This window comes from Poromitra crassiceps (genome assembly GCF_964638095.1).
Source record: "Poromitra crassiceps genome assembly, chromosome: 4".
In the NCBI taxonomy this organism is placed as follows: Eukaryota; Metazoa; Chordata; class Actinopteri; order Beryciformes; family Melamphaidae; genus Poromitra; species Poromitra crassiceps.
The window spans coordinates 11,728,600-11,755,046 of record NC_139626.1 but is presented as its reverse complement, the minus strand read 5'-3'; the positions used below and the strand labels follow the sequence as shown (position 1 = coordinate 11,755,046).

General features: G+C 44.6%; 1 protein-coding gene across 1 annotated transcript in view; it reads left to right on the top strand.

The window, feature by feature from the left end:
- The window catches only part of LOC310775216 (leucine zipper putative tumor suppressor 2 homolog), a 31,571-nt gene extending 9,065 nt beyond the window's left edge, over positions 1 to 22,506 (top strand). The window contains exons 2-7 of the mRNA XM_083635328.1: positions 895 to 1,011; positions 16,802 to 17,368; positions 17,616 to 18,191; positions 18,985 to 19,107; positions 19,731 to 19,877; positions 21,796 to 22,506. Coding sequence (XP_083491454.1) covers positions 16,829 to 17,368; positions 17,616 to 18,191; positions 18,985 to 19,107; positions 19,731 to 19,877; positions 21,796 to 22,479 — 2,070 coding nt within the window. The 5' untranslated portion in view covers positions 895 to 1,011; positions 16,802 to 16,828 and the 3' untranslated portion in view covers positions 22,480 to 22,506. The remainder of the gene's footprint in view (positions 1 to 894; positions 1,012 to 16,801; positions 17,369 to 17,615; positions 18,192 to 18,984; positions 19,108 to 19,730; positions 19,878 to 21,795) is intronic.
- Positions 22,507 to 26,447: the final 3,941 nt, after the last annotated feature.

The window sequence follows — 26,447 nt, the reverse complement described above, 5'->3', positions numbered from 1 at the left end:
AGGGAGGATATTTCTCAGTTTGGAAAACATAGAGAAGGTAAACACTGCCCAAGTGCCCATCTGCTTAGATTACGAGATTATAATGATACAAAGTGCGTTGATAATTGGCAACAATGCCTGTTGTGGTTTTAGGGCAGTGGCTTGATTTGCATACAGTTGATGCTTTCTGCAAAGCTTTGCAGCAACACAGGAGCGTGGCACCTGGTGCAGTCAGTCTCTATACACCTTGTTACACATTGTTTGCAATGCCAGTGCACTTCAATTCATATTCTTTCTCCCTCTTGCCTCTTTTATGCTAAATTGAAATCTCGCTTTACCACCAATACCTAAAATCTCATTGAAATTACTTTGTGAACTGACGATGGAGTGTGTACTTCTTTCCAGATGGTGGCAGTATGTTTCTCACCTCTTGTCTTTGTGAATATTAAGGTACAATCTGATCTGAGAACTGACTTATTGATGCTAAAGGTGATTACCGGTAGTTACTTGCAAGATGTGCAGTTTTTCACCCGGAAACTCTTGTTTGTTGGACTGTGTCCTTGAGCTTAACCCTCATCTGAGCCTTAAACACACAAAAGCTCACGGGGGAAAACCAGTTTTGCGGCGAGATTTAATTTACTCTGGGTGGTTTTTCTTTCTGCAAACTGGGGGCGCTAGGTTTCGTTTGGGTTCAGTCAGTGTTCTCTCATGTTGACATGGAAACTCCTCGGCCTCAACAGTTTTTTTTCTTTTCTTGTAAAGGTCTCGTCGCCATGACTCAGTTTTTCCTCTTTCTTGTTGCTTCTATAAACACACTTGTCACATTTCAGGTCCAGCTCTCCACACAGTGGTGCTCGTTTCACTGCTGCCTTCTGCTCATTCAACAACATGCATTTTTGCCTTTTGTCTCTTCAGTCTGGAAGAATACAGGGAGAGAAAGAAGACCCGCTCCCCAACGCCAGTTCCTGGGATGCTCTGCCGACCCGCACGCCTCGCTTCTCTCAGAAGCTGAAGACAGGGTGTCTGTGACGGGTAAGCCGAGCCCGGTGGACCAAATGTGCTTTTGATTAGAACAAAATGAGAACTGTGCACTTTTTGATCGCTCCCTGATATGAGACACGGAGGAGATCCAGGGCTTTCGGGAAGGACCTTCCGTCTATTTGATCTGACCTTAAGTTTGATTTGATGGAAACGCTCTCAGATTACTGCAGGGATCATCTCTCACAAAGTTGCCAGCTGCTTGTGTTTACTCCCTGATAACCGAAACCAAGCATCCCCCCCCCCAACCCAAGAGTCATTTCTGAGTGAGAGTTTGTGTCAAGAGTTAGGAATGGGCTGCAGCATACATACCACACACATAGCAGTTATGTGCCAAGTGTGCATGTTAACACGTTCCTGCTGCGTGGGGTGGCTGCTGTGTGGGAGTGCCCAGTGGGGGGCGATGTCCCCACGCAGAGGCAGCGCACACACTGATGGATGGCCTTGCTTTCTGTCGATGGCCAGTCCCACGTGAGCCGTTCTCATGGGAATATAGAATGAAACACGCCACACTGAGATGGCAGCTCTGCCTCTGATGGATGAGCACTATAGCTAGATAAACTAGAATTGTGGCTTCTAAAGGACCACTTTCATTCAGGAAAATAATATATCTATTTAATAGAGATTGTCCCATACACGGCACTCGTAAATGTTCCGTGCATCTCTCTAGGAATATGACTGAGGACAAACCAGAAACCACCAAACCAATATACCCACCATTAGAGGAAAGCCACACCGGAATGGTTGGTTTTAACTGGCGTTGAACTGTGATTTCCCTCTTGGCCACAGAGAGAGTGACTTGACTCTTTGTAAAGGGGCTGAGTCATGTTAGGCCCCGCCCCTCCTGTAATGGTGGCAGTCAGGGTGTGATGTGTGTGCGGCCTGTGGCTGGTGGCCTTGGGGTGGCTGATTGATGGTGCTTGTCGTCCAGCCGTGGACACTGGCTGCTGAGAGAGGCTCTGCCAGACCCTCACCATTGACACGCCCAAGCGTCACCTTGACCTCCCCACTCCCAAACTCTCTTTACCCCCCCCCCCCCCCCCACCCCACACACACACACACACACACACACACACACTCTTCCAGCTCGCTGCCTGAAGGACAAACTCTGTGCTAACCAGCATGCCCCACTTATAGGGCCAGGGGAAGAGAGAGACAAAAGCTGGGAGAGAGGGAGAGAGAGTGGGAGAGAGAGAGAGAGAGAGTGGGGGGGGGAGAGAGAGAGAGGGAGACAGAGAGAGAGTGGGAGAGAGAGAGAGAGGGAGACATAGAGAGAGATAGAGTGGGAGAGAGAGAGAGAGAGAGAGTGGGAGAGATTTGTGTTTTTGTGGTGGCGGCAGGGCATAGCCTACTTCTCCTACCCTACTTTAACCCTGGCCTGTGTGTGTGTGTGTGTGTGTGTGTGTGTGTGTGTGTGTGTGTGTGTGTGTGTGTGCGTTCGTCATTACGCAGCTGCGTAGCTCAGCCCTGATTGCACCATTTCTTCTTGTTTTTTTTTTGTCTTTTTCTTTCAATGATTGTGGCCAGATGGTGTATTACAGGACAAGATGGTGTATTACGGGACAGGATGGTGTATTAATTTACAGGACAAGATGGTGTATTACAGGACAAGCCGAGGGCTGTCAGTGTCACAGGAGAATGTTCTTCTGGAAGCTGACCTACTGCAAACTAGCTGGGACTGTAGAGACTGTGACTGTGTTTGGAGGCAGATCAATGACCCGAAATAGGCTCCATAAGACTGGAAGGAACATGCAGCAGCACACGATGTATTAAGAGGTTAATGGGGTTCAAGAGGCACAATTTAGTTTTTAGGAAAAATGTGAGGAAAACATATTCAGTATTTATCCGTAGAGATGTAAAAAGTTAAGCCCTACAGTACCATTTTACACCGTGGTTGAATTTGAACAAACATACAGTGGCATGTTTTGCGCTTTTGAAAACGAAATTAAATTCTCGCTACATGTTTGTCATACTACACCCAGCTCTCCCTCTCTCTCTCGTCATGTCGTACATGATCCTCCCTTGGATACACCACTTCACTGTGAAGAAGAAGGCTCTGTAGTCATCCTCCTTTCTTCAGGAAGTTGGTGTGTGCGTGTTTAGATCAAGGGATGAGAAGTCGGGAGTGCACTGTCTCACTAAAGATGCTCTTCTCATGTCTGACTATACTTTTCCCTCTCCAGACTCCAGTTTCAAGCTCCCACTTTTTCCAGGCCGTTCCACCCGCACACTTCCACTAAAATGAAAAGATAATTACTAGGGTTGGGACAATATATTGAAATATCAATATATTGTGATATTTCCTCTTGCAATACATTATCGATACGCTGGCACCCGCATCGTGATACCATATTGTGGTGCCATATCGTGTGACATTTGATCCTGAAATGTGTATTTTTTTTTTATTCTTTTTTGCATGCATTTTTTCCTGTAAACTTAAATGACACAGATTGAAAAGATTTTATTGAGGCATTATTTTGTATCCTTTCTTTAAACATTTTGACTTCACGTGTGGAGTCGTGGACAAGTGTCAGTCAGTGTGTGTTAAAGAGACAATATGCACTCTGCACTTTGTTCTACATTGTTTCATGTCAATTCTATGAATAAATACATAATTCCTGCTGTTTGCCTTTTTAGGCGTATTTTTTCCTCTTCAGTTACACAGATAATATTGTGATGTATCGCAGATGGAATTTCTTGCAATGTATCGATTATCGCAGATTTGCTGTATCGTGATACCATCGTTATCGAAAGCCAAGTATCGCGATAGTATCGTATCGTGAGTTACTCTGCGATTCCCACCCCTAGAAATTAGCTTAAGCTGTAAGCTGAATCTCGACACCTCACACATTTCTTATTCTTTTCACTTGCATCTTCTTTAGTGTGTCTCTTTTCTGCACGTGGATGAAGACACACAGACGAAATGTCTGAAGTCCAGAAAGTGCCTCTGTTGCAAGAAGAACTCTAGCTTTTTAAAGTAAGACGACCTCTCTGCATGAACTGGGCCTGCACAGCAGAATGCTGTTTCTCTGACTAGCCTCTTGTAGGTTATTTTTTTACAGCTTGACAAAGGCAATAGAAGACTTTGTCGAGTGTGGTTTCTTTTTTTACAGCTTGACAAAGGCAATAGAAGACTTTGGCGAGTGTAGTTTCTTTTTTTACAGCTTGACAAAGGCAATAGAAGACTTTGTCGAGTGTAGTTTCTTTTTTTACAACTTGACAAAGGCAATAGAAGACTTTGGCCAGTGTAGTTTCTTTTTTTACAACTTGACAAAGGCAATAGAAGACTTTGGCGAGTGTGGTTTCTTTTTTTACAGCTTGACAAAGGCAATAGAAGACTTTGGCCAGTGTAGTTTCTTTTTTTACAACTTGACAAAGGCAATAGAAGACTTTGGCGAGTGTGGTTTCTTTTTTTACAGCTTGACAAAGGCAATAGAAGACTTTGGCGAGTGTAGTTTCTTTTTTTACAGCTTGACAAAGGCAATAGAAGACTTTGTCGAGTGTGGTTTATTTTTTTACAGCTTGACAAAGGCAATAGAAGACTTTGGCGAGTGTAGTTTCTTTTTTTACAGCTTGACAAAGGCAATACAAGACTTTGTCGAGTGTGGTTTCTTTTTTTGCAGCTTGACAAAGGCAATAGAAGACTTTGGCGAGTGTGGTTTCTTTTTTTACAGCTTGACAAAGGCAATAGAAGACTTTGGCCAGTGTAGTTTCTTTTTTTACAACTTGACAAAGGCAATAGAAGACTTTGGCGAGTGTGGTTTCTTTTTTTACAGCTTGACAAAGGCAATAGAAGACTTTGGCCAGTGTAGTTTCTTTTTTTACAACTTGACAAAGGCAATAGAAGACTTTGGCGAGTGTGGTTTCTTTTTTTACAGCTTGACAAAGGCAATAGAAGACTTTGGCCAGTGTAGTTTCTTTTTTTACAACTTGACAAAGGCAATAGAAGACTTTGGCGAGTGTGGTTTCTTTTTTTACAGCTTGACAAAGGCAATAGAAGACTTTGGCGAGTGTAGTTTCTTTTTTTACAGCTTGACAAAGGCAATAGAAGACTTTGTCGAGTGTGGTTTCTTTTTTTACAGCTTGACAAAGGCAATAGAAGACTTTGGCGAGTGTAGTTTCTTTTTTTACAGCTTGACAAAGGCAATACAAGACTTTGTCGAGTGTGGTTTCTTTTTTTGCAGCTTGACAAAGGCAATAGAAGACTTTGGCGAGTGTGGTTTCTTTTTTTACAGCTTGACAAAGGCAATAGAAGACTTTGGCGAGTGTGGTTTCTTTTTTTACAGCTTGACAAAGGCAATAGAAGACTTTGGCGAGTGTGGTTTCTTTTTTTACAGCTTGACAAAGGCAATAGAAGAATTTGGCGAGTGTGGTTTCTTTTTTTACAGCTTGACAAAGGCAATAGAAGACTTTGTCGAGTGTGGTTTCTTTTTTTACAGCTTGACAAAGGCAATAGAAGACTTTGTCGAGTGTGGTTTCTTTTTTTACAGCTTGACAAAGGCAATAGAAGACTTTGGCGAGTGTGGTTTCTTTTTTTACAGCTTGACAAAGGCAATAGAAGACTTTGGCGAGTGTGGTTTCTTTTTTTACAGCTTGACAAAGGCAATAGAAGAATTTGGCGAGTGTGGTTTCTTTTTTTACAGCTTGACAAAGGCAATAGAAGACTTTGTCGAGTGTGGTTTCTTTTTTTACAGCTTGACAAAGGCAATAGAAGACTTTGTCGAGTGTGGTTTCTTTTTTTACAGCTTGACAAAGGCAATAGAAGACTTTGGCGAGTGTGGTTTCTTTTTTTACAGCTTGACAAAGGCAATAGAAGACTTTGGCCAGTGTAGTTTCTTTTTTTACAACTTGACAAAGGCAATAGAAGACTTTGGCGAGTGTGGTTTCTTTTTTTACAGCTTGACAAAGGCAGTAGAAGACTTTGGCGAGTGTAGTTTCTTTTTTTACAGCTTGACAAAGGCAATAGAAGACTTTGTCGAGTGTGGTTTCTTTTTTTACAGCTTGACAAAGGCAATAGAAGACTTTGGCGAGTGTAGTTTCTTTTTTTACAGCTTGACAAAGGCAATACAAGACTTTGTCGAGTGTGGTTTCTTTTTTTGCAGCTTGACAAAGGCAATAGAAGACTTTGGCGAGTGTGGTTTCTTTTTTTACAGCTTGACAAAGGCAATAGAAGACTTTGGCGAGTGTGGTTTCTTTTTTTACAGCTTGACAAAGGCAATAGAAGACTTTGGCGAGTGTGGTTTCTTTTTTTACAGCTTGACAAAGGCAATAGAAGAATTTGGCGAGTGTGGTTTCTTTTTTTACAGCTTGACAAAGGCAATAGAAGACTTTGTCGAGTGTAGTTTCTTTTTTTACAGCTTGACAAAGGCAATAGAAGACTTTGTCGAGTGTGGTTTCTTTTTTTACAGCTTGACAAAGGCAATAGAAGACTTTGGCGAGTGTGGTTTCTTTTTTTACAGCTTGACAAAGGCAATAGAAGACTTTGGCCAGTGTAGTTTCTTTTTTTACAACTTGACAAAGGCAATAGAAGACTTTGGCGAGTGTGGTTTCTTTTTTTACAGCTTGACAAAGGCAGTAGAAGACTTTGGCGAGTGTAGTTTCTTTTTTTACAGCTTGACAAAGGCAATAGAAGACTTTGTCGAGTGTGGTTTCTTTTTTTACAGCTTGACAAAGGCAATAGAAGACTTTGGCGAGTGTAGTTTCTTTTTTTACAGCTTGACAAAGGCAATACAAGACTTTGTCGAGTGTGGTTTCTTTTTTTGCAGCTTGACAAAGGCAATAGAAGACTTTGGTGAGTGTGGTTTCTTTTTTTACAGCTTGACAAAGGCAATAGAAGACTTTGGCGAGTGTGGTTTCTTTTTTTACAGCTTGACAAAGGCAATAGAAGACTTTGGCGAGTGTGGTTTCTTTTTTTACAGCTTGACAAAGGCAATAGAAGAATTTGGCGAGTGTGGTTTCTTTTTTTACAGCTTGACAAAGGCAATAGAAGACTTTGTCGAGTGTGGTTTCTTTTTTTACAGCTTGACAAAGGCAATAGAAGACTTTGTCGAGTGTGGTTTCTTTTTTTACAGCTTGACAAAGGCAATAGAAGACTTTGGCGAGTGTGGTTTCTTTTTTACAGCTTGACAAAGGCAATAGAAGACTTTGGCGAGTGTAGTTTCTTTTTTTACAGCTTGACAAAGGCAATAGAAGACTTTGTCGAGTGTGGTTTCTTTTTTTACAGCTTGACAAAGGCAATAGAAGACTTTGGCGAGTGTGGTTTCTTTTTTTACAGCTTGACAAAGGCAATAGAAGACTTTGGCCAGTGTAGTTTCTTTTTTTACAACTTGACAAAGGCAATAGAAGACTTTGGCGAGTGTAGTTTCTTTTTTTACAGCTTGACAAAGGCAATAGAAGACTTTGGCGAGTGTAGTTTCTTTTTTTACAGCTTGACAAAGGCAATAGAAGACTTTGTCGAGTGTCGTTTCTTTTTTTACAGCTTGACAAAGGCAATAGAAGACATTGTCGAGTGTGGTTTCTTTTTTTTCAGCTTGACAAAGGCAATAGAAGACTTTGGCGAGTGTGGTTTCTTTTTTTACAGCTTGACAAAGGCAATAGAAGACTTTGGCGAGTGTGGTTTCTTTGGTCAAAGGAAATGGTAGAGGAGGAGAGAGCAGTGAAAGGAGAGTGGAGCGGGGAGAGAGGAGGTGTATCTGTCAGAGGGAAGGCTGTGGGGAGGGGGGGGGGGTGGCCACTGGCCAGGAGAGAGGAGAGGAGAGGAAAGGAAGAGGAGGGGACTGTGCTCCCATTCACATTGGCGGCATTTGGCTTGAAAATGAGCTGCGTGTTTTCTCTCTCTCTGTGTTAGCTGTGTTTCCCTGAGGAGGTGCTGGTTCAGAGACAGAGCCAAGCGTCCAGCAGAACGGGAACATACTGAGTGTCTGTCTGTGTTGGCTCAACCTGGAAGCCCGAAGGAGCCCAGACTGGATAGTCAGGAGGAGCTGGCCAGACACAGGCGTAGCTATGCAGCTAATGCAGGGCTCAACCTGGGGTAAGAAACTCAGAGGGAGAAAGTCTGGGGCTGTGGGGATGAGGAATGTTGGAGAAAAGGGAAGTTGACTTTATTGCTTTGAGAATTAACTGACAGAACATCTAAGGCAAGTGCAAACACAGATGCTAGCCAATTCTGTTTATTCAACGTTTGAATTACATGTTCACCATGAAAGACTTATTTCCTTACTGAAAATGTGTGAATAAATAGTCGTTACAGGGCGTTAGGGTTTCTTCAGGTGTGTAAGAGTGAGAGAAAGGTGGGGGGGGCTCTACTCTCTTTCAGTGCAGTGTAATCATTGACATGATGTCCTGCCTTCTGTGCATCATTTAATCCAGCCTCTAGGCCAGTGATTCCCAAAGTGTGGGCCGCGGCCCACTAGTAGCCCGTGGAGGTACTGCAGGTTGGCCGTGAGTGCTCTGCCAACACTCCCGATTTTCACGGGCAATCAAATGGCTGTAGCAGGGTTTTTAATGCTACAGTGGAGATCCTGTTATCAGAGGAAACTAGAAGACCTAAAGCATCCATTGGTACCAAGCATCATATGCTAGCTTGTCGGGAAGGGGGCTAAATAACGCTCCAAACGTAGGTTAAACTTGGGCGAGGGAAAACTATTTCAAAGGGGTTCCTGAACCCCTCAGCTCAATTTATCTGAATGAAAATTGGTTCGTTTGGTAGGCTACCCACGAGTCTCCCCTTTACAGATAAGGCAGCATTTGTCACAGCCTAGCATTAATAGCTTGTGGATCGAGTTCTTCTGTTGTTGCTCATCACATTTTGTCTCAACAAATGTGTTACGCTTCTGACGAATAAGGGGGGACAATTGACAATCTGCTTTTGGGTATTTTGCCAAAATGTTTTTGTATGTGCCGTGGACGGATTATTAATTTCCCTTATGCCCAAGTTCACATGCTCTGTGAATGAAATAAAAAATATTTAATATAAAAAACATATAGGGAAATACATCATCCTTGTACTTGTACTTATTCCATCATATACCACTTTATTATAATCAAAGTGGCTTATTCTACCACCATGCAACATGTGGTGGTGTACAATCAGTTCTTTGCATATGGCATGATGACAGGAGTCGGGTCTCTTTAGCACAATAGGTCTCTGCCCAGAGAAAGCTAGGTTGTCTGTGTCACCAAAATAGCTTTGCCACACTTTCCCTCTCTGTTCCACTTTCAGCATGTCGGTGCTGGGCAGTAGAGAGAGAGAGAGAGAGAGCGAGAGGGGGAGAGAGAGAGGGAGCGGGAGAGAGAGGGAGAGAGAGAGGGGGGGGGAGAGAGGGCAGAGTAAGGAGATGGGAGGAGGGGGGAGGAGGGAGAGAGGGGGAGAGAGAGGGCAGAGTAAGGAGATGGGAGGAGGGGGGAGGAGGGAGAGAGAGGGGGGGAGAGAGAAGGGGGAGAGAGAGGGCAGAGTAAGGAGATGGGAGGAGGGGGGAGAGAGAGAGATGGAAAGTGGAGGAGGGGACTTTCCAAACTCTCTTGTTCCCAGTTGCTCATGCAGACGTTCCCCGCTGAAAAGTGAGACACCCTCTGCTTTCCTTCCAGCGTCTCTGTATAGGCCTATGTCTCTCTCCCCCTCTCTCTCTCCCTCTCTCTCTCTCCCCTGAGTCAGAGGTGGTGTTGCTCTCAGTGCTGAGGAGGGGCTACATAACAGAGCCTTCCCTTTGAGCAGTATTTGTAGACTCTGGCTGTGGATGTGATGTGTGCTCATGGTGTGCTCCGTCCTAACAAAGAGGGATTGAGTTCAAGCTCTCCGTTTGTCTCAAAGCACGTCTGTGTGACGCTGCAGTCGTATAGCGCTGGCTCACTAAACTGTGAATACTGTACTGTCTTTGTATTTGTGTGTGTTTTTGCAGGGCTGTGTATATGTAGGAGGAGGGTGGGTGGGGGTATGCACTTTAGGAATAAGATAACTTTCAAAAGTTTCATAGTACTGTTTGATTTGTTTCTTTCTTTGCTGTTACTACTTTGCATGCAGTCAGAAGCAAAGTTGCATGCCAGTGTATTTCATGCTAATTTAAGTATTTAGACATACAGAAAGTGTGTGTGTGTGTGTGTGTGTGTGTGTGTGTGTGTGTGTGTGTGTGTGTGTGTGTGTGTGTGTGTGTGTGTGTGTGTGTGTGTGTGTGTGTGTGTGTGTGTCTGTGCGCATGTGTGTAAGCCTGATGATGAATACAGTACACACTACACTGCTGTAATTGGAGTGACCTGACTGTCAGTCTGTGAACTGGGCCACCTCAGCCGGGGGGGGGGGGGGGGGGGGGGGGTTCTGTGTTAGGAGCAGAATATAGACTTTGTTTCACATTTCATATCACGGTGTGCTCTGATGATCTGCTCGACTGAAATCTCAGCAAGAAACAAAATCTGTATTGATCTCTCAGCTTATGGACTTCTTCTCATCTCTATGATGCCTCCTCCTATTTCACCACAGAACAACATCTGATCAAAAGCATTTCTATCAAAACGGAAGAAGGATTTTCAAAAGCTCAGTGAAACATACAACTACAATGTAAAAACTATTAACATACATTCTACATGTGCCCATGGTCTGTAATAAACAAAAACAACAAACCCAAATGTACAACATGTCTGATGTGGAGGCCTTTTTCTCATTTTTTGACCCCCTCTGCTGATCTGGGGAGAGTTGTAGACTAGCACATGCTTCCTCCGATACAGCTGCTTCTTATCACCTGGCAGCAAGGCGTTTCACCAGCAGGACGTAGCGCCGTGGAAGGATCACGCTATTCCCCCCCAGTTCCTCTCCCCCCACCAGGCGCCCCCGACCCCGGAGCTTGTCTATGCGTATGGGAGCTTGTCAGAGCTATAGAAAGGTTGGAGTGTATGGGAGCTTGTGAGAGCTATAGAAAGGTTGGAGTGTATAGGAGCTTGTCAGAGCTCCCCCCACACACACACACACACTTTCTTCTAATGGTTGAGGCCCCATTCACCATGACAACGGGAAAGGGCGACTGCACATACACCAAGGGGGCTTTAAGACGGGTTTGAGACGTCTCTGCTTGGCCTTGTGAAGTAAGTCCCTGCTGAGGTTCAGTCATCTTGAGTCCAGACAGACGGATTAGAGCTTATTCACTTATCTCGAAGTAACCAATAACCGTAGCATGAGGAATGCATCTGAGAGGGCAGGACGTCAAAACACTCCTTAGTGAGAAGGTGCCGGTTGAGATTCACAGAAACTATTGCATTTACGTGGACATGTGAGACTGGATATTTCACTTGAATCAAAGTTTGCTCAGGAGCTCAAACCGATGAAATAATCCCTAACTAATTTAATGTTGAGCAAAGTTTTGTAAGCAGCTTTTCTGACACAGATCACAAACTTCCTTGAAACTTGTGTGTTTCTATATACCGTAGTAGTTTGATATAGTAGTCCAGGCATTTTACCACAACATTTTTGGTCAACATCTCACTAACTGCAACAAAACCAAACTCAATGGATTTTGTGTCCTCCTCAATATGTTCTAAATGAGAGACAACATAAATTAGACAGGGTCGCTAAACTAGGAGGTAAGATAACTGGTGAACCAATGTGCAATATTACCATCATGTCAGATCAGAACACCAGGAAATTGGCGGAAAAGATCATAGGTGATCCACTGCACCCCCTATGGTCTGAGTATGCACTCTTACCTTCAGGGCGAAGGTACTGTATGCCCAGGATGAAAACTAAACGAGGCATTACATCCTTCGTCCCACGCAGCATTCAGCTGCTTAACAAGCTTTAGCTCATAGCTGATTTCTTAGCACTTTGAATTTGCACCTTGCACCTTGTGCCTTATTGATCATGCAATTTTATGCTTTTTTATGATGTATGTATTCTATGCTTATATATTTTTATTTTTATATGTTGTGCTTTATGTGTGCCTGTGTTCTTTTTGGGCTCTCCCTGTGCATAACAAATTCCCTGAGGGGCAATAAAGGTTTCATTCATTCATTCATTCATTCACGTAGTGTTGGTGCGTAGTGGGGTACAGCCACAGACCAGACGGAGTCTTTTGCTATAATCTGTTATATAAATCAGGCTATGAATGATATGAACAAACCTCCTTGTTACAAGTTACAACCTCTGGCAACAAAATGAAGCAATAATTTAGAACCTGCTTTATCCAATGTTCTGATTTCTCTTCTGGAAATGTATGCAAATGAGGACATATTTATGCCTCATTTGCACAATTAAACATACAATTTCAGAAAACTTGTAATAGAAAAAATACTTGTCCTAATGTAAGTAATCAACTGGGGAACTTTCCAGGTTATATCTATTAATTAAAAACTTTTGCTTCATTCAGGCACACATTTCAAACTCCATTTCAAACTCCAAAGAGAGTTTCATGTCTCAATTTCAGTCTATCCCCATGATACACTGAGAATATGTAACAGATTCAAACTGATATAATAATCTCTGTGATGTGGTTCCCAACCTTTTCCAACTCAGGTGACACTTGAAAATCTCAAAACCTTTTGCGGCCGACCTCCGAGCTAAATAATAAGTACTTTTTATTTTCCACAATCACTACCGTAGTCTCGCTTGTCAGACTATCTCCGTTTCGCGCTGTACCCGCGCAGGAGAGAGTTTGGCTGCTCTTACTCTCACTCTGGTCTAGCCCCGTTGTCTTTAGAACCATCCACCGAAAGCAGGCCTGCTTTATTGCACAGATCTTCCAGATCTTCGTCATAACTTGCCATTTTCAGTGTGTAGGTTGCTAGCTTGCTAGCTAGCGTTGTTGTTGTTTCACAGCGCTGGAGGCATTTGAGAGCAGACAAGGATTGGGAGTCGCTGTTTTATGGCACTGAATTATTTAATTCTGTAGTTAAAACTCTACCACCTTTATGACAGAAGCATGCTGTTAAAAAGTAACACCATAAAGAAAGTCAGATTACTGTCCAGTTTAAACTGCAGTACACATTAGGACCAACAGGACGGTTGACAACAGGACGGTGAGAGGGTTATGCAGCATGGTGGACTTAGCTCTCTCATTGGTGCCGACCATTTCAGTCGGTGCCGGATGGAAATGCCATTCCGCTCCCTGCAAGCTCTGCATTGGCTCCGACCCGCTCTGACTGCGGCTGCGACCATATTTGGATTTCCTTTACACGCCCCCCGTGTGGAATCTATATGCCTCTGCTGCTGTACGTGTTGAATCTGTATGTCTCTGCTGCTGTACGTGTTGAATCTGTATGTCTCTGCTGCTGTACGTGTTGAATCTGTATGTCTCTGCTGCTGTACGTGTTGAATCTGTATGCCTCTGCTGCTGTACATGTTGAATCTGTTTGCCTCTGCTGCTGTACATGTGGAATCTGTTTGCCTCTGCTGCTGTACATGTTGAATCTGTATGCCTCTGCTGCTGTACGTGTTGAATCTGTATGCCTCTGCTGCTGTACATGTGGAATCTGCCGAGCTCAAATGCCTGCGCCGCTACCTTTGAAACAATAACAACAGCAGCGCTAGTTGCTAGCTCGTTGCTACACGCTGAAAACGATTGATGTGGATTATGCAATGAAGCAGCCTGCATGGTACGTTTGGTGGATGGCTGTAAACAGCCTTTTTCCCCTCTAGTCCACATTAGAAAGTGTCCCCAGCCAGACTCTCCCAGCCCCTTTGCTGGGAGAGTCTGGCAAGCGAGACTACAAAGTGGGTGAGTGCACAAAAGGGAAAGTTCTGGTTGGATTTGATCCTACACAGCAGGGTTGCACCAACAACCTGCTCATTTGCATTGCCTATACTGCATTATAGATCCTGTGTACACCTAGTGGGATTTGCAGACTTGGACCACTTTGCCTGACTTCTTGGCTCATATAACTTTGAGACTTGCTCTGCAGACTTGGACCACTTTGCCTGACTTCTTGGCTCATATAACTTTGAGACTTGCTGGAGAATCTGAAACTCTCCGAAACAGGACACACCCGTCACTCGGACATGCTCGTGTTCTGTGACTCACCATGATGATGCATTTAAGCAATAGGCTCGTTTGAGATGACTGCCGCCTCGCCTGGAAAGCAGGCGAGAGCAGGCGAGCACAGTCAGGCGAGGCGTCAACAAGTCGAACACCCCCGACGGCACACTCGCTGCTGCTTTTCTTCTTCTACAGTTTGGTTTAACAGCGGTTTGTAAACAAATTAAAACATGCATTAGCGCCACCCACACTCACTGCTCAAATAACACAGATCTTCAGATTCCTTATTTTTATTTTAATGTAGGCATTCCAGGTGGTATTTATGTAAAATATGGAGTGACAGCTTGGAATAGATATCAAATTGAAGTTTCTACACTTCACTGTGGGTTTGTGATGCACCTGTGTTGAACCAATGGGCGCTCAGCTTGATGCGTTTCTCGTCATCCTGTCATCCACAGTCGGGCGCAGTTGGTGGGGAGCAACTGCGGCGCCTCGCTCCAAATCTGCGCCCGCCTCGCTCTCGCGAGAGTCACGTGACTCACGCAGTCGGGCAGGACGGAGCAAGTCGGACAACTTTCTAACCATCATGCAACGGGGCAAGCAAGGCGCTGGTCGAATCTGCGCAGAATTTGATCATGTGTCCTGTCAGCACACTGACCTCATCATCATGTGTCCTGTCAGCAGTACACTGTGACCTCATCATCATGCGTCCTGTCAGCACACTGTGACCTCATCATCATGCGTCCTGTCAGCACACTGTGACCTCATCATCATGCATCCTGTCAGCACACTGTGACCTCATCATCATGCGTCCTGTCAGCACACCATGACCTCATCATCATGCGTCCTGTCAGCACACCATGACCTCATCATCATGCGTCCTGTCAGCACACTGTGACCTCATCATCATGTGTCCTGTCAGCACACTGTGACCTCATCATCATGCGTCCTGTCAGCACACTGTGATGCGTTATTTCGAATCGCACATAGGTTCCGCAAAAACCACGCCCTGTGCCCGCCTACGCAGCAGTCAAGCGCCGGGATTGGCCAGGTGCTCATGCTCATGTTGGGCTCTCTGTTACAGGGACACCATTCCTGTGAGAAGCAACAACACCAAGCGAGGCTGCAGCGAGGCTGCAATGAGGATATTGAAAGACAAAATCCTACATCGCACCAAAGCATACAATGTATTTTAATGTTATTTGACTTTCTGACCACCCGCCTCAGTGCTTATTATGAGGCCAGAATAACAGATGCTGCTGGCCATTTGGAAGGCTAACCCTTTACTTTTGGTTTTATTTATTGTGTATGATTCAACTTTTTATCTATGATTTTATATTATTGCATGTTTTTGTAGATTGTTGGGACTTCACTGGCCTGGAACAAACGGCTGGACTGGGGGGGGGGGGGGGGGAGATAGGGCTATGTGCTGTGTAGCCTATTGTATTTTTAATTTGATATTTTTTATAGTTTTCATTTGCAGGTTAAACTGTCAGCTGAGCTCTGTTATTGAAGCTTTGTCTAAAGGCCTGAATTTTACAATGTTTGAAATAAATGTTTAAAAATCGATTGTGTGTTAAAAGCTTGTGTTACGTTTTCATTGGCGTTAATACACTAATAATTAATTTCAATGTCCAGCTTGTGTTACGTTTTCATTGGCGTTAATACACTAATAATTAATTTCAATGTCCGCTATCAAGAGCAATTCAGTTGGTTCATGAAATCGCTGGGCTGCGTGCCCAGCGATTTGTGGTGTGGGAGATTCCAGCTGTCAAAAGAAGAAAAAATACTTGCTCCTGGCCAATCCCGGCGCTTGACTGCTGCGTAGGCGGGCACAGGACGCGGTTTTTGCGGAACCTACTGTATGTGCGATTCGAGATAACGCCACTGTGATCATGCGTCCTGTCAGCACACCGTGACCTCATCATCATGCGTCCTGCTTGCCATCGTTCTCCACTCAACACTGAACAATTCACCATCTATAATGGGACAAATAGATGATATCATAGTCTGTTTATGGCTTACCATACTATTATTACTTTTGTGGATTCCTGTGTGTGTGTGTGTGTGTGTGTGAGAGAGAGTTCTTGTGCCATCTATATTGCTATTGCTATATTATCCGTGTGCGCGCCTGCGTGTGTGTGTGTGGGGGGGGGGGGGGGGGGGGGTTTCCTTTGAAATTGGGGACACACACACCCGAAGACCAGGTGATTGGGGACGGCTGGTGCAATTGGGACAAAAGCCAGTCCCTACTTGGTAAAAGGCTGATTTTGGGGTCAGTGGTAACTTAGGGTTAGCCAAGGTTAGGTTGTGTGTGTGTGTGTGTGTGTGTGTGTGTGTGTGTGTGTGTGAGAGAGAGAGAGAGAGAGAGAGAGTTCTTGTGCCATCTATATTGCTATATTATCAATTTCTTCACAGCTGTATATATTTGTTTATTATTGAATTAATTTACTCAGCAACGTGACCTGTCCTCCTTCATTCTGTGTGGGCCGGGCTGGTCAGTGAACGACCTGTCCTCCTTCACTCTGTGTGGGCCGGGCTGGTCTTGTCTTCTTCAATCCAATGCATGTTTTCTCTGTTCTGGCTGTTGTTATTGAGTTTCTGTATGGTCTTGGGCTTGGAAGATTCCTGGAAGGCGCCCTCTGGTGGAGATTGTAATACCGCACCTGTCAAGAGTCTCGTCAAGAGGGAGCATGATCTTGGCTGTATCAGGAAGCATAACATGCCTGTAGCCATGTTGACTCGTTAGACATGATGATGAAAATGGAATGAAAATGATGTCAGTGTTGAACAGAGTCTTTCTGACGCTGCTCTCTCCTTCTCTCTGTCAGAGCGAGTGGCCCCACTGAGCTGCCACCATGGCCCTGGTTCAGGCTCTGCCCGTCTCTGCTGAGCACCACAACCCAGGAGGCCACGGTGGAGGAGCCCGTGGGCCACGCCCCTCCGGCCCCCGCTCTCCCGGCGGCACCGCCGCCACGACGTCGTCCTCTCTGGATCCCATGGGCTCCGTCAGCAGCCTCATCGCCAGCCGCCCCGGTGCTACTCCATACCAGGACCACCAGGACCACCGCTCAGGTGCTGAACTGGGAGCCAGGATCCGACGGCACACACAAGGCACCACCTGCCTGGGCTCAGACTCACCCCTGGACCCCCTCCTGCAGAGCCACACTCCAGTCAAGAGGCAGACCGCAACCTCCGGCAGGACCATGGAGAAGGAGAGCGGCAACGGAAACTATACCTATCTGAATGAGGACTATGTAGGTGACTGGAATGACAACCATGTGACAGCTAGCAGCCCAGGGAGCGATGCAGACCAGACTAAAGGATCGTTGGGACTGAATAGGAACATGGGAGGACCCCCTCCCAAACTTATCCCTGTGTCAGGCAAACTTGAGAAGGTGAGTCCTTCCTCGAATTAATTATTTAAGATTTAGTGCACTGTAATTCAATGTGTTAATCAAATACCCCACTTAGGATTGCGAATAAATTACGTTAATAAATATGACCTTCCTGTTTTGAGTGAATCATCATTTTTAGCTGTGGGGCACAATTAGCTGACCAACATTAATCGTATCTTCTGTCACATCGACTTGTGGGATATCCATGACTTCCTGGCGTGCCGCTCATCCTGTGTCCTCCCTGCAGAACATGGAGAAAACAGTGCTGCGGCCCACTGCCTTTAAACCCGTCATCCCCAAGAGCCGCGCCGCCATGCAGTACCTGTCCCCTCGCCATGGCCCCAGCCTATCAGAAAGCCAAAGCAACCTGAACCTGCTCAGCCCCACCCACAGAGAGGCGTTGCCCTCCTGCTCCGAGAAGCGCAGTTCCTACAGCGGCGGCAGCAGCAGCCAGTCGTGCTCTCTGTCGGACTCCGGCCGGAACTCTCTGTCCAGCCTGCCGCCCTACAGCACCGCGGGCTACGGCCTGGCGTCGGCAGAGGCCTCCAGTGGCCACCTGGAGCCCATGAAGAGTGCTCTGCCAGTCGGCGGCCATGGCCACTCCAACTCAGACAGCGGCCGCTCGTCTTCCAGTAAGAGTACGGGGTCGCTGGGCGGGCGAGGGCAGCCCCTGTCAGATAGCGGGTCCAGCGGGCGCTCCCCTGCCCCCGTGGAGGGCTACGAGGGGGTGGTGAGGGACTTGGAGGACAAGCTGAGGGAGAGAGAGATGGAGCTGCAGCAACTCCGAGACAACCTGGATGATAACGAAGCTGCAATCTGTCAGGTTGGTGGATTAGCAGAAGCTTCACATACATGGATCAAGATCTCTCCTAGGATTTAAAGGGACAGCTCACCGTAAAATCCAAAATACATATAGTCCCTCTCACCTGTAGTGCTATTTATCCATCTATATCTTTTTGTGTTAGTTGCCTGAGTTTTGGCGATATCGGCTCTCCAATACAATGGAACTGGATGGTACTCGGCTTGTGGTGCTCCGAGGGGCAAAGAAATACATTCGAAAAATTCAACAGCAATGTCTCTTTCCAGAAATCATGACCCCAAGATAATCCACAGACCTCGTTAGAGCATTTTCATGGAGGAACTATTTTCTTTTAACCGAAACTACACCCGCTAGCTGCTAGCTAGTTCCTACATGAGACTGCAAAAGAAAATAGTTCCTACATGAAACTGCTCACAACAAAGTCTGTGCATTATCTTGAGTAACCGGGGTCATGATTTCTGGAAAGAGGCAATGCTGTTGAGTTTTTCAAATGTATTTTTTTGGTGCTTCGAGCACTACAAGCCGAGTGCCATCCAGTTCCATTGTATTGGAGAGAAGGCAGACCTCTCTGCGGCCGATATCTACAAAACTCAGGCAACTATCCCAAAACGATATACAGTAGATGGATAAATAGCACTACAGGTGAGAGGAAAAATATGTATTTTGGATTTTAGGGTGAGCTGTCCCTTTTAAGAATGAAAATGTTTCCAAACTCATGTTTCAGTGTCAGCAGCACTGTTACGTATATTGATCTGATTGGAGCTTTGTTGCCTGTTTGCCTCCTCTCCCCCTGCAGGTTTACGAAGAGAAGCAGAAGCGCTGTGAGCTGGAGCTGGAGGAGCTGAGGCAGGGCTGTGCCACCAGGATGCAGACAGCCTCACAGAAGTCCCAGCGTGCCCAGCAGGTGTTTCAAATGCAGGTCAGAGACTGACACAGAGTTTGCTCAGGTTGTACTATGTGCTGCTATGTGTTGCTGCCCTTTCTCTACAACTGAAAAGCCTCCCACAATATACTGGTCATCCATCAGTCTTGCCAAGAAAGCATCTATGCATTAAAACTGAATGAAAGAAAACCCGCCGCAAAAGAGAATAAAAAAGCTCTATGTCATGTATTGGAAGCCAAGCAGTAGTTATAGTATATTTGCATAATCTGTTTGAAGGCTTTAATTTGTGCCAGTACTTTTATCTACGGTACTATGGCAACAATATTGGTGTGCTTTACTACATGCAACATCAGCTTTTGGTGATATACTTGTGATGTTTTAGTTATTTTAATGATATTTTAGGCTATAAATATTAGAATCCAAGTTATTATTATTATTATCATTATTATTGTTATTGTTATTATTATTATCATTATTGTTGTTATTATCATTATTATTGTTATTATTATTATTCTTGTTATTATTATTATCATTATTATTGTTATTATTATTATCCTTATTATTAGACAAATTTAGACCCCAGACCCACCTTTATTTACGTGATGGAAGTTTCATGATAAGTCTGACACTGTGTGTGTCTATCTGTCTCATGGCTGCAGGTGTATCAGCTGCAGCAGGAGAAGAAGAAGCTGCAGGAGGACTTCTCTCAGCTCCTTCAGGAGAGGGAGCAGCTGGAGGAACGCTGCACCTCCTATGAGCATGAGAAGATCCAGCTCGGGCCCCGCCTGGAGGAGACAAAGTGGGAGGTGAGCAGCACAAGATCACGCAGGGCACAAGAGCTATTCAGTAAGACAGGGTTCCTAGCAGTATGGAAAAGTATGGAATTAGATGTTAGTAATTTCCATGTCTGGATAAGTATGGAAAAAAGAAAAGATAGGATGTAAAAATATTTGTGTTTCCAGACTGCCTGTACGTCACAGCCTCCTGAACACACAGAACGCAAATTTGGGTTCAGCAGGATAATCTTCACAAACATTAATCACTTTTATGCCTTTTTCAAGCTTAAAAAACACATTTAAAAATGAAACGCATTTATGTTCCAAAAGTCATAGAAGTTATTCACGTTTGTGAAGATGATCCTGCTGAGCCCAAATTTGCGTTCCCAATAAGCGTTTGTTAGCCACAGACCTTATTTTATGTATTTAAGTGAAATCCCCATTCTAAAACCCATTTTCACTTTTCCTCTTACGAACCCGGAAGTATACTTCCAGAGTCATTCCTGCGACGCTCTCTATCACTCATCTACACTGCCTCAGGAGCAGCTTGTATTATAGCACGGCCTTAATGAACATAATGTTGAGTAACATTTGTCAAGCTGACGTTGACGGAAGTAGGCCCTTAATATATCTATAATACGTTCTTTAAGAGGAGATGTATCTGGAAAATGATCGTTTTTTAGGGAGGCATTGACTGACAGAATGTAACCTTAGTCTATCCTAGGTGTCGTCGTGCATGGTGTGCACAGTGGTGTTGATAGGATGGAAGGCTTCTCTTTGAGCTGTAGCACTCACCACAGTCTGACAGGCAATCCAAGTGTGGGGTGTTTGTGCAATGGCAGGTGTGCAGCCAGACAAACCAGCTCAGGATGAGCTGTTGTACCCAGGCGTGGTACAGTAGCCTGCCTGGGTGAACCCAGCCCTCAACGTGACGTCACAGACTTTGTGACTGATAGTACATGGAGGTCACGTGGAGGCGCGTGGTTCTGTACGTGCAGGTAAGAGTCTGCCACATTGCCACCACCTGGCAGTGTCATCAGTCATAGGAAAAAAGTGAACAGTGAGCACACTCCAAAAAATATATAAATAACTTCGGTGCAGGGCACAAACAATATCAAGTCATAGCAGGAAACGCCAGCACACAAAAAAGTATTTTTGAAGTTTGAATACCTGTAGTCTGGGTAGGGCAGCAGCACAGCACAAACAGTTTCGGCACACAGGCCTTCCTCAGTGTTGTACGTGTAAGTGTCATCAGTCATGTAGAAGAACAAAGGAATGAGCTGGCTGCCTGCCTCTGTGTCTTTATGTCTAGGGCAGACACAGATCAAGAATGAAATGGCACCCCCCCCCCCCCCCCCCCCACACACACACACACACACACACACACACACACACACACACACACACTCTTTGGGACAATATTTATTTTTATTTGACCACAGAGGAAATTGATTCTACAAGTTTAAAGAAACTAGTAGACATCAGTCAGAAGGTTTGATCCCACTGAGATGGCTTTTCATAGGCAACATGCAGGATATGTGGGCTTTGTCACTTCACACCTCCTCCAGTCATCTGTCTGTTGTCACAGGCTCCTGCTGACAAGCAAAAGCAACGTACCAACCCCTTCCATAACACAACTGTGACAACTCCTCTCAGATACCATCATATTGCTCAGTTGCAATTTGTAACTACCTCCAAACCTCAAATTATGTTTTTAAATGTATTTTACTTCTATTGTTTATCTTTATCTTTATTGTTTATTTGAACAGGGACAGTACACGATAAACATATTGCACCAGAGATAGCTAAGAGCTAATTTGCATCTGTATTTTACTTCAATGTTTATGAGCCTGTGCACTCAAAAAACACGTCTAATAGACAATGAAGGTTTTTGAATTAATTCAACTGAATATGCATCCTGAATGTGACTGTTCCTTCCCCCACCCAGGTGTGTCAGAAGTCAGGGGAGATCTCCCTGCTGAAGCAGCAGCTGAAGGAGGTGCAGGGCGAGTTAGCCCAGCGCGTGGGAGAGATCGTCTCCCTGCGGGGTCAACTGAGGGAGGCTCGCGGCGAGCTGACAAATAGCCAGGTTCAGCTCCAGGAGGCCCACGGCTCCAGCCGCACACGCACCCTGGAGCTGGAGGTGTGCGAGAACGAGCTCCAGCGCCGCAAGAGCGAAGCAGAGCTCCTGCGAGAGAAGGTGGGACGCCTGGAGGAAGACTTGGCCCATCTCAGAGAAGCTTTGACCAACCAGGGCCCGGGAAACCGACAGTGCCAGGTGTTCCAGGAAGCGGGAGAGCACCCCCCTGCCTACGAGAGCGACGAGGCCAAGGCCCTGCAGAACATGAGGCTGCAGATGGACAGGATGAGTTCGGAGCTGGCCTTCGAGAGGCGGCGCGCCGAGGAGCAAACGGGCAGGTTTGAGGAGGAGCGCAGGGTGTGGCAGGAGGAGAAGGACAAGGTCATCCACTACCAGAAGCAGCTGCAGCAGAACTATGTGCAGATGTACCGCAGGAACCGAGAGCTGGAGCAGCTTCTGCGGGAGCTCAGTCAGGAACTGGAGAGCAGGGAGGAGGACGAGGGCAGCGGCAACGAGATCAACTTCGACGAGATCGCCGCCACTGAAATTTGACCCTTTTTATCTCGCCATCTATGGATTTGCACTACCGTCAGCTAAAATCAGATCCACACACACACCTACATGGCACTGCTCTGATCTGATCTGCTGTCTAAATGGAAACGGCTGAGTCTGTTTTATCCATGTTGAGATGGCAAATGATCAGATTGGCATCACGAATGTGGAGCAGAATATGCAGAGCTGCTGTGTAAATGCAGCCACACTTTGGTTTCTCCCTCTGCCTTGGTCTCGTCTCCAAGGAGCTCCACTTGGAAGCCAGTGACCTCTATTAGTCGTTAGTAGGTCATCTCAGCCCTGTACCCCTCCATGAATGTGTCTATTAGTGTTCGCTCCCTCTAGCACTAACTAGGGATCAGCTTCCACACCCCCTTTCCCAAGCTTAGGCATCAGCGGGACAATTGTTATTTGCAACTTCACTGAACTACTCGGTATCCTCCTTCTGTGGTTGTAATGGCTCCACCTTCCCTGCTGCGTTTAGCACTGTACTCCCACGATGTCTCAGTAATCAGCTCTCATTAGTACAGCTGGTTCAGACTGAGCCTACAGTGTGGTCAATTGACAGTAGATGTGGAACATCTACACCACGGTAAGAGAGAATGAATCTGAGAAGAGTGGTAATGACGTGGTTGGGTTGACAGTACGGTAGATGTGGAACATCACACATGCACCACGGTAAGAGAGAATGAATCTGAGAAGAGTGGTAATGACGTGGTTGGGTTGACAGTAGATGTGGAACATCTACACCACGGTAAGAGAATAGATCAGAGAAGAGTGGTAATGACGTGGTTGGGCTGTGGGTGTTGAGGAGAGAATTGTGTTAATGCTGTTTTCTCAGAATTAGTCAAGATTATGTGTAAATTACTTAATGGCCAACAAGTAAACTGTAGGGGGCGCTTATATTCCCAATGAATTTATACTTCATTGATCATAGGCCCTGTAGTTCTGACAAGAATATCCTGACAAAACTTAGAAGTGATACCAGATTCATTGGCAAATAGGAATGAAGGTGGGATTTACAGAAGTGCAAAGATTCCAAATTTCTGATTATATATGGCACAGATTTAATTTCACTTCATTGTAATTGAGTTAATATGAGCGACAGATGATTTTTTTCCGAATAAGATTGGTATGCATCTGAAGTCTGATACCCATATGAATTTGATGTTGTGAACAAATTGTCTAAGCTCAGAAGGGAAAATGATGTGCAAAGTTTAGTCAGGGGAAAAGCATCCATTCACCTAAAGCAGAGCTTTTCAAAGTGGGAGGCAGGGGGGCGGTAGCCTAGGTAAACCCAGCCACCATGTGACCTGCTCTCTTAGTTCCCAGACTGAGAACAGGGCCCCGTTCCAATACCCATACTTGTACTTCTTTCTTGTAGTATGTACTGCCGCTGCCCTCACAAAGTATGGATTGTAGTGTGCAGCATGCATGCAAAATGCATACTATTGGGACACACTACATCTGTCGTCACGTGAGCTTCCTGAACTCCGACCTCTTGCTCACTTCCGCCGACGTCCGCAGCGCCACATTTGAGTTTTTATTTTTTATTTTTTATTTTTTATTATTCAATAAACAAAGTCTGGCAGTAACAAACAGTACATTATACAAAAAATTCAGACTAAACATTTACAAAATTGGAACAGACAATCAAATAAACAAAATAAAATAAATAAAGCAAAAACATTAAGTCAGAGATCTAAACAGGAATCAAGATATGCATGTTTTGGTACACACCATGCTCGTTTGGTTTTAACATATTTCAAGGCTTTCTTAAAGTTAATTATCTCATTCATGAACACGCAGCTCAGTCAGTGCGACGTAACTCCAGTAGGTGGCGGTAATGCACAAAAAGTTGTTTGCCAACCGCCATAAAACATTAGAAGAAGAAGAAGAAGACATAACTTCCTGCTGCGCAAAGGATTGTGGGGAAGTTTGGCTGAAGCAGCATGCATCGATGCATACTCCGAAATAGGAGCTGATGTAGTACAACATCCTGGTACTCTTGGCATACTGCATCTGACATACTATGTATTGGGACATACTAAATCTTTTTTTGCCTACTAAATAGTATGGAAGTATGGGTATTGGAACGGGGCCCGGGTCTGAGAGCAGGTCACGTGGGGGATGGGTTTACCCAGGCTAGGGGGGCGGGGCTCCAGGCAGATTCAGGGGAGGCTCAGTGAATGGAAGTGAAAAAATATGACATTAGTTATTAAAATGATATCTCATAGAATAGCCTAATGTGTGTGATTTGGTTAAAGAGCTAGTTCAGAGATACAATAGTTTGTTAGTCTGAATGTATGTCAAACAGCAATATCAGGCTATCTTGGCTCAATTGTTGACTATCTATGGGGGTCAAACAACATAATCATGATCCCTCTATAGACAACCAGGAATTGACCAAGGGAGGCTCTTTTTTCAAGCTTTGTCTTGGGGAGGCCCACAGTCTCAGACTTTGAAAACCCCTGGCCTATAGTAATAGTGCTTTAATTTCATTGTGATCACTTTTACGGCACAATTAAACTGAAAAGGTCATTGTGATTCCACATCAAGGGGCTATTTTATGAATGTATTTCAACATGCTTCTTTCTGATCCATGCCACATATAGAACGGTGTGTCAGCAGCCATGTATGATCTAAACATTTGATTCTGTCAACATGGCCCATCGTGCAAATTCAGTCATGGCAAATACACTGGCATATAACCCAAAGTATTACACCTTGTGATCAGTGTGTGCTCAATACTTGCATTCATTATCTTTCTTTTTCCAGCTAAACAGAAATTGTACATACAATAAAATAAGGTTAAAGCACACCTATACTGGCTCTTCTATCTGATAATAGAGACAATACTTTTCTATGACGTTCACTAAGAGGTGGTGCAGCATGGATTGCTGCATCTGGGTTTTGTGTTACTAAGATTTGCATTCCACAATGTCATAGACATGCTTTTTGTAAAGCATGAGGGAGATCATGCACTGAATGATGGCTGTTTTGACATTTTTGTAAAGTCAAATTAACTTGACATGACTTGTTTCTGTCAACCTTTATAGTATAGGAATCCATTTCATGTGTATTCACTTCCCTGTAACAGTACAAAGTACACCCATTTCCAAAAGAAGACATTTTATGTTCCTCTATTGCTGGTAATTACGTAATATTGATCATTCATTGTAGATATCCCTACTGAAAAATAATACATGGTGAAGTATGACAGATTTCTTCCAGAGAGAATATCCATCTAAAAAAACACACATAGCCACTGTGAATAGACCAAAGCAATGTCGCACATTGTATTTTGCTCCTACAGTACAATGCCTGTATATTAATGTATGTGTTAATGCTTGTCCTGGTTCCCCAGTATAATTTTATAATCCACAGTATTTGTATGAAGACATTAAATGTATATTTTCATGCTGTAAATTTCTTGAACCAACTTACTATGTTTTTAATAAAAACAAACAAATTAATAACTGCATGATTTTCTAACCAATATTCTGCCACCATACAGATTAGTTCCCTAGTTAACAAGGCTTGTAGTAATTGTATTTTCTCCCTTAATTATTGCACCAAATTGTTACACTTCAGTGCTTTTTCATGTTATTTTGGCTTTGGGACATTGAGCTGTTGCAAAAATAAAGACGAGTTCCTAAGTGAAAATAACACCCTCCAACCCATCTGAATCTAGTATTCACCCAGGCTATGGTGTAATGGTTTTATCTGGGCTGGCTGGTCATTCTCTCCCATGGCAACTTGGATAATTTATTCTACAGTACTCATTGCATGGATATTTTCAGTTCTATGGTGCAGTTTGACATACAAGATATTTTCAGTTCTATGGTGCAGTTTGACATACAAAATATTTTCAGTTCTATGGTGCAATTTGACATACAAGGCTGTGGAACACGCCAAAGTCATGTCAAGAAAATGATGTGCCTCATTAGTTGCAGATTGCAAAGTGT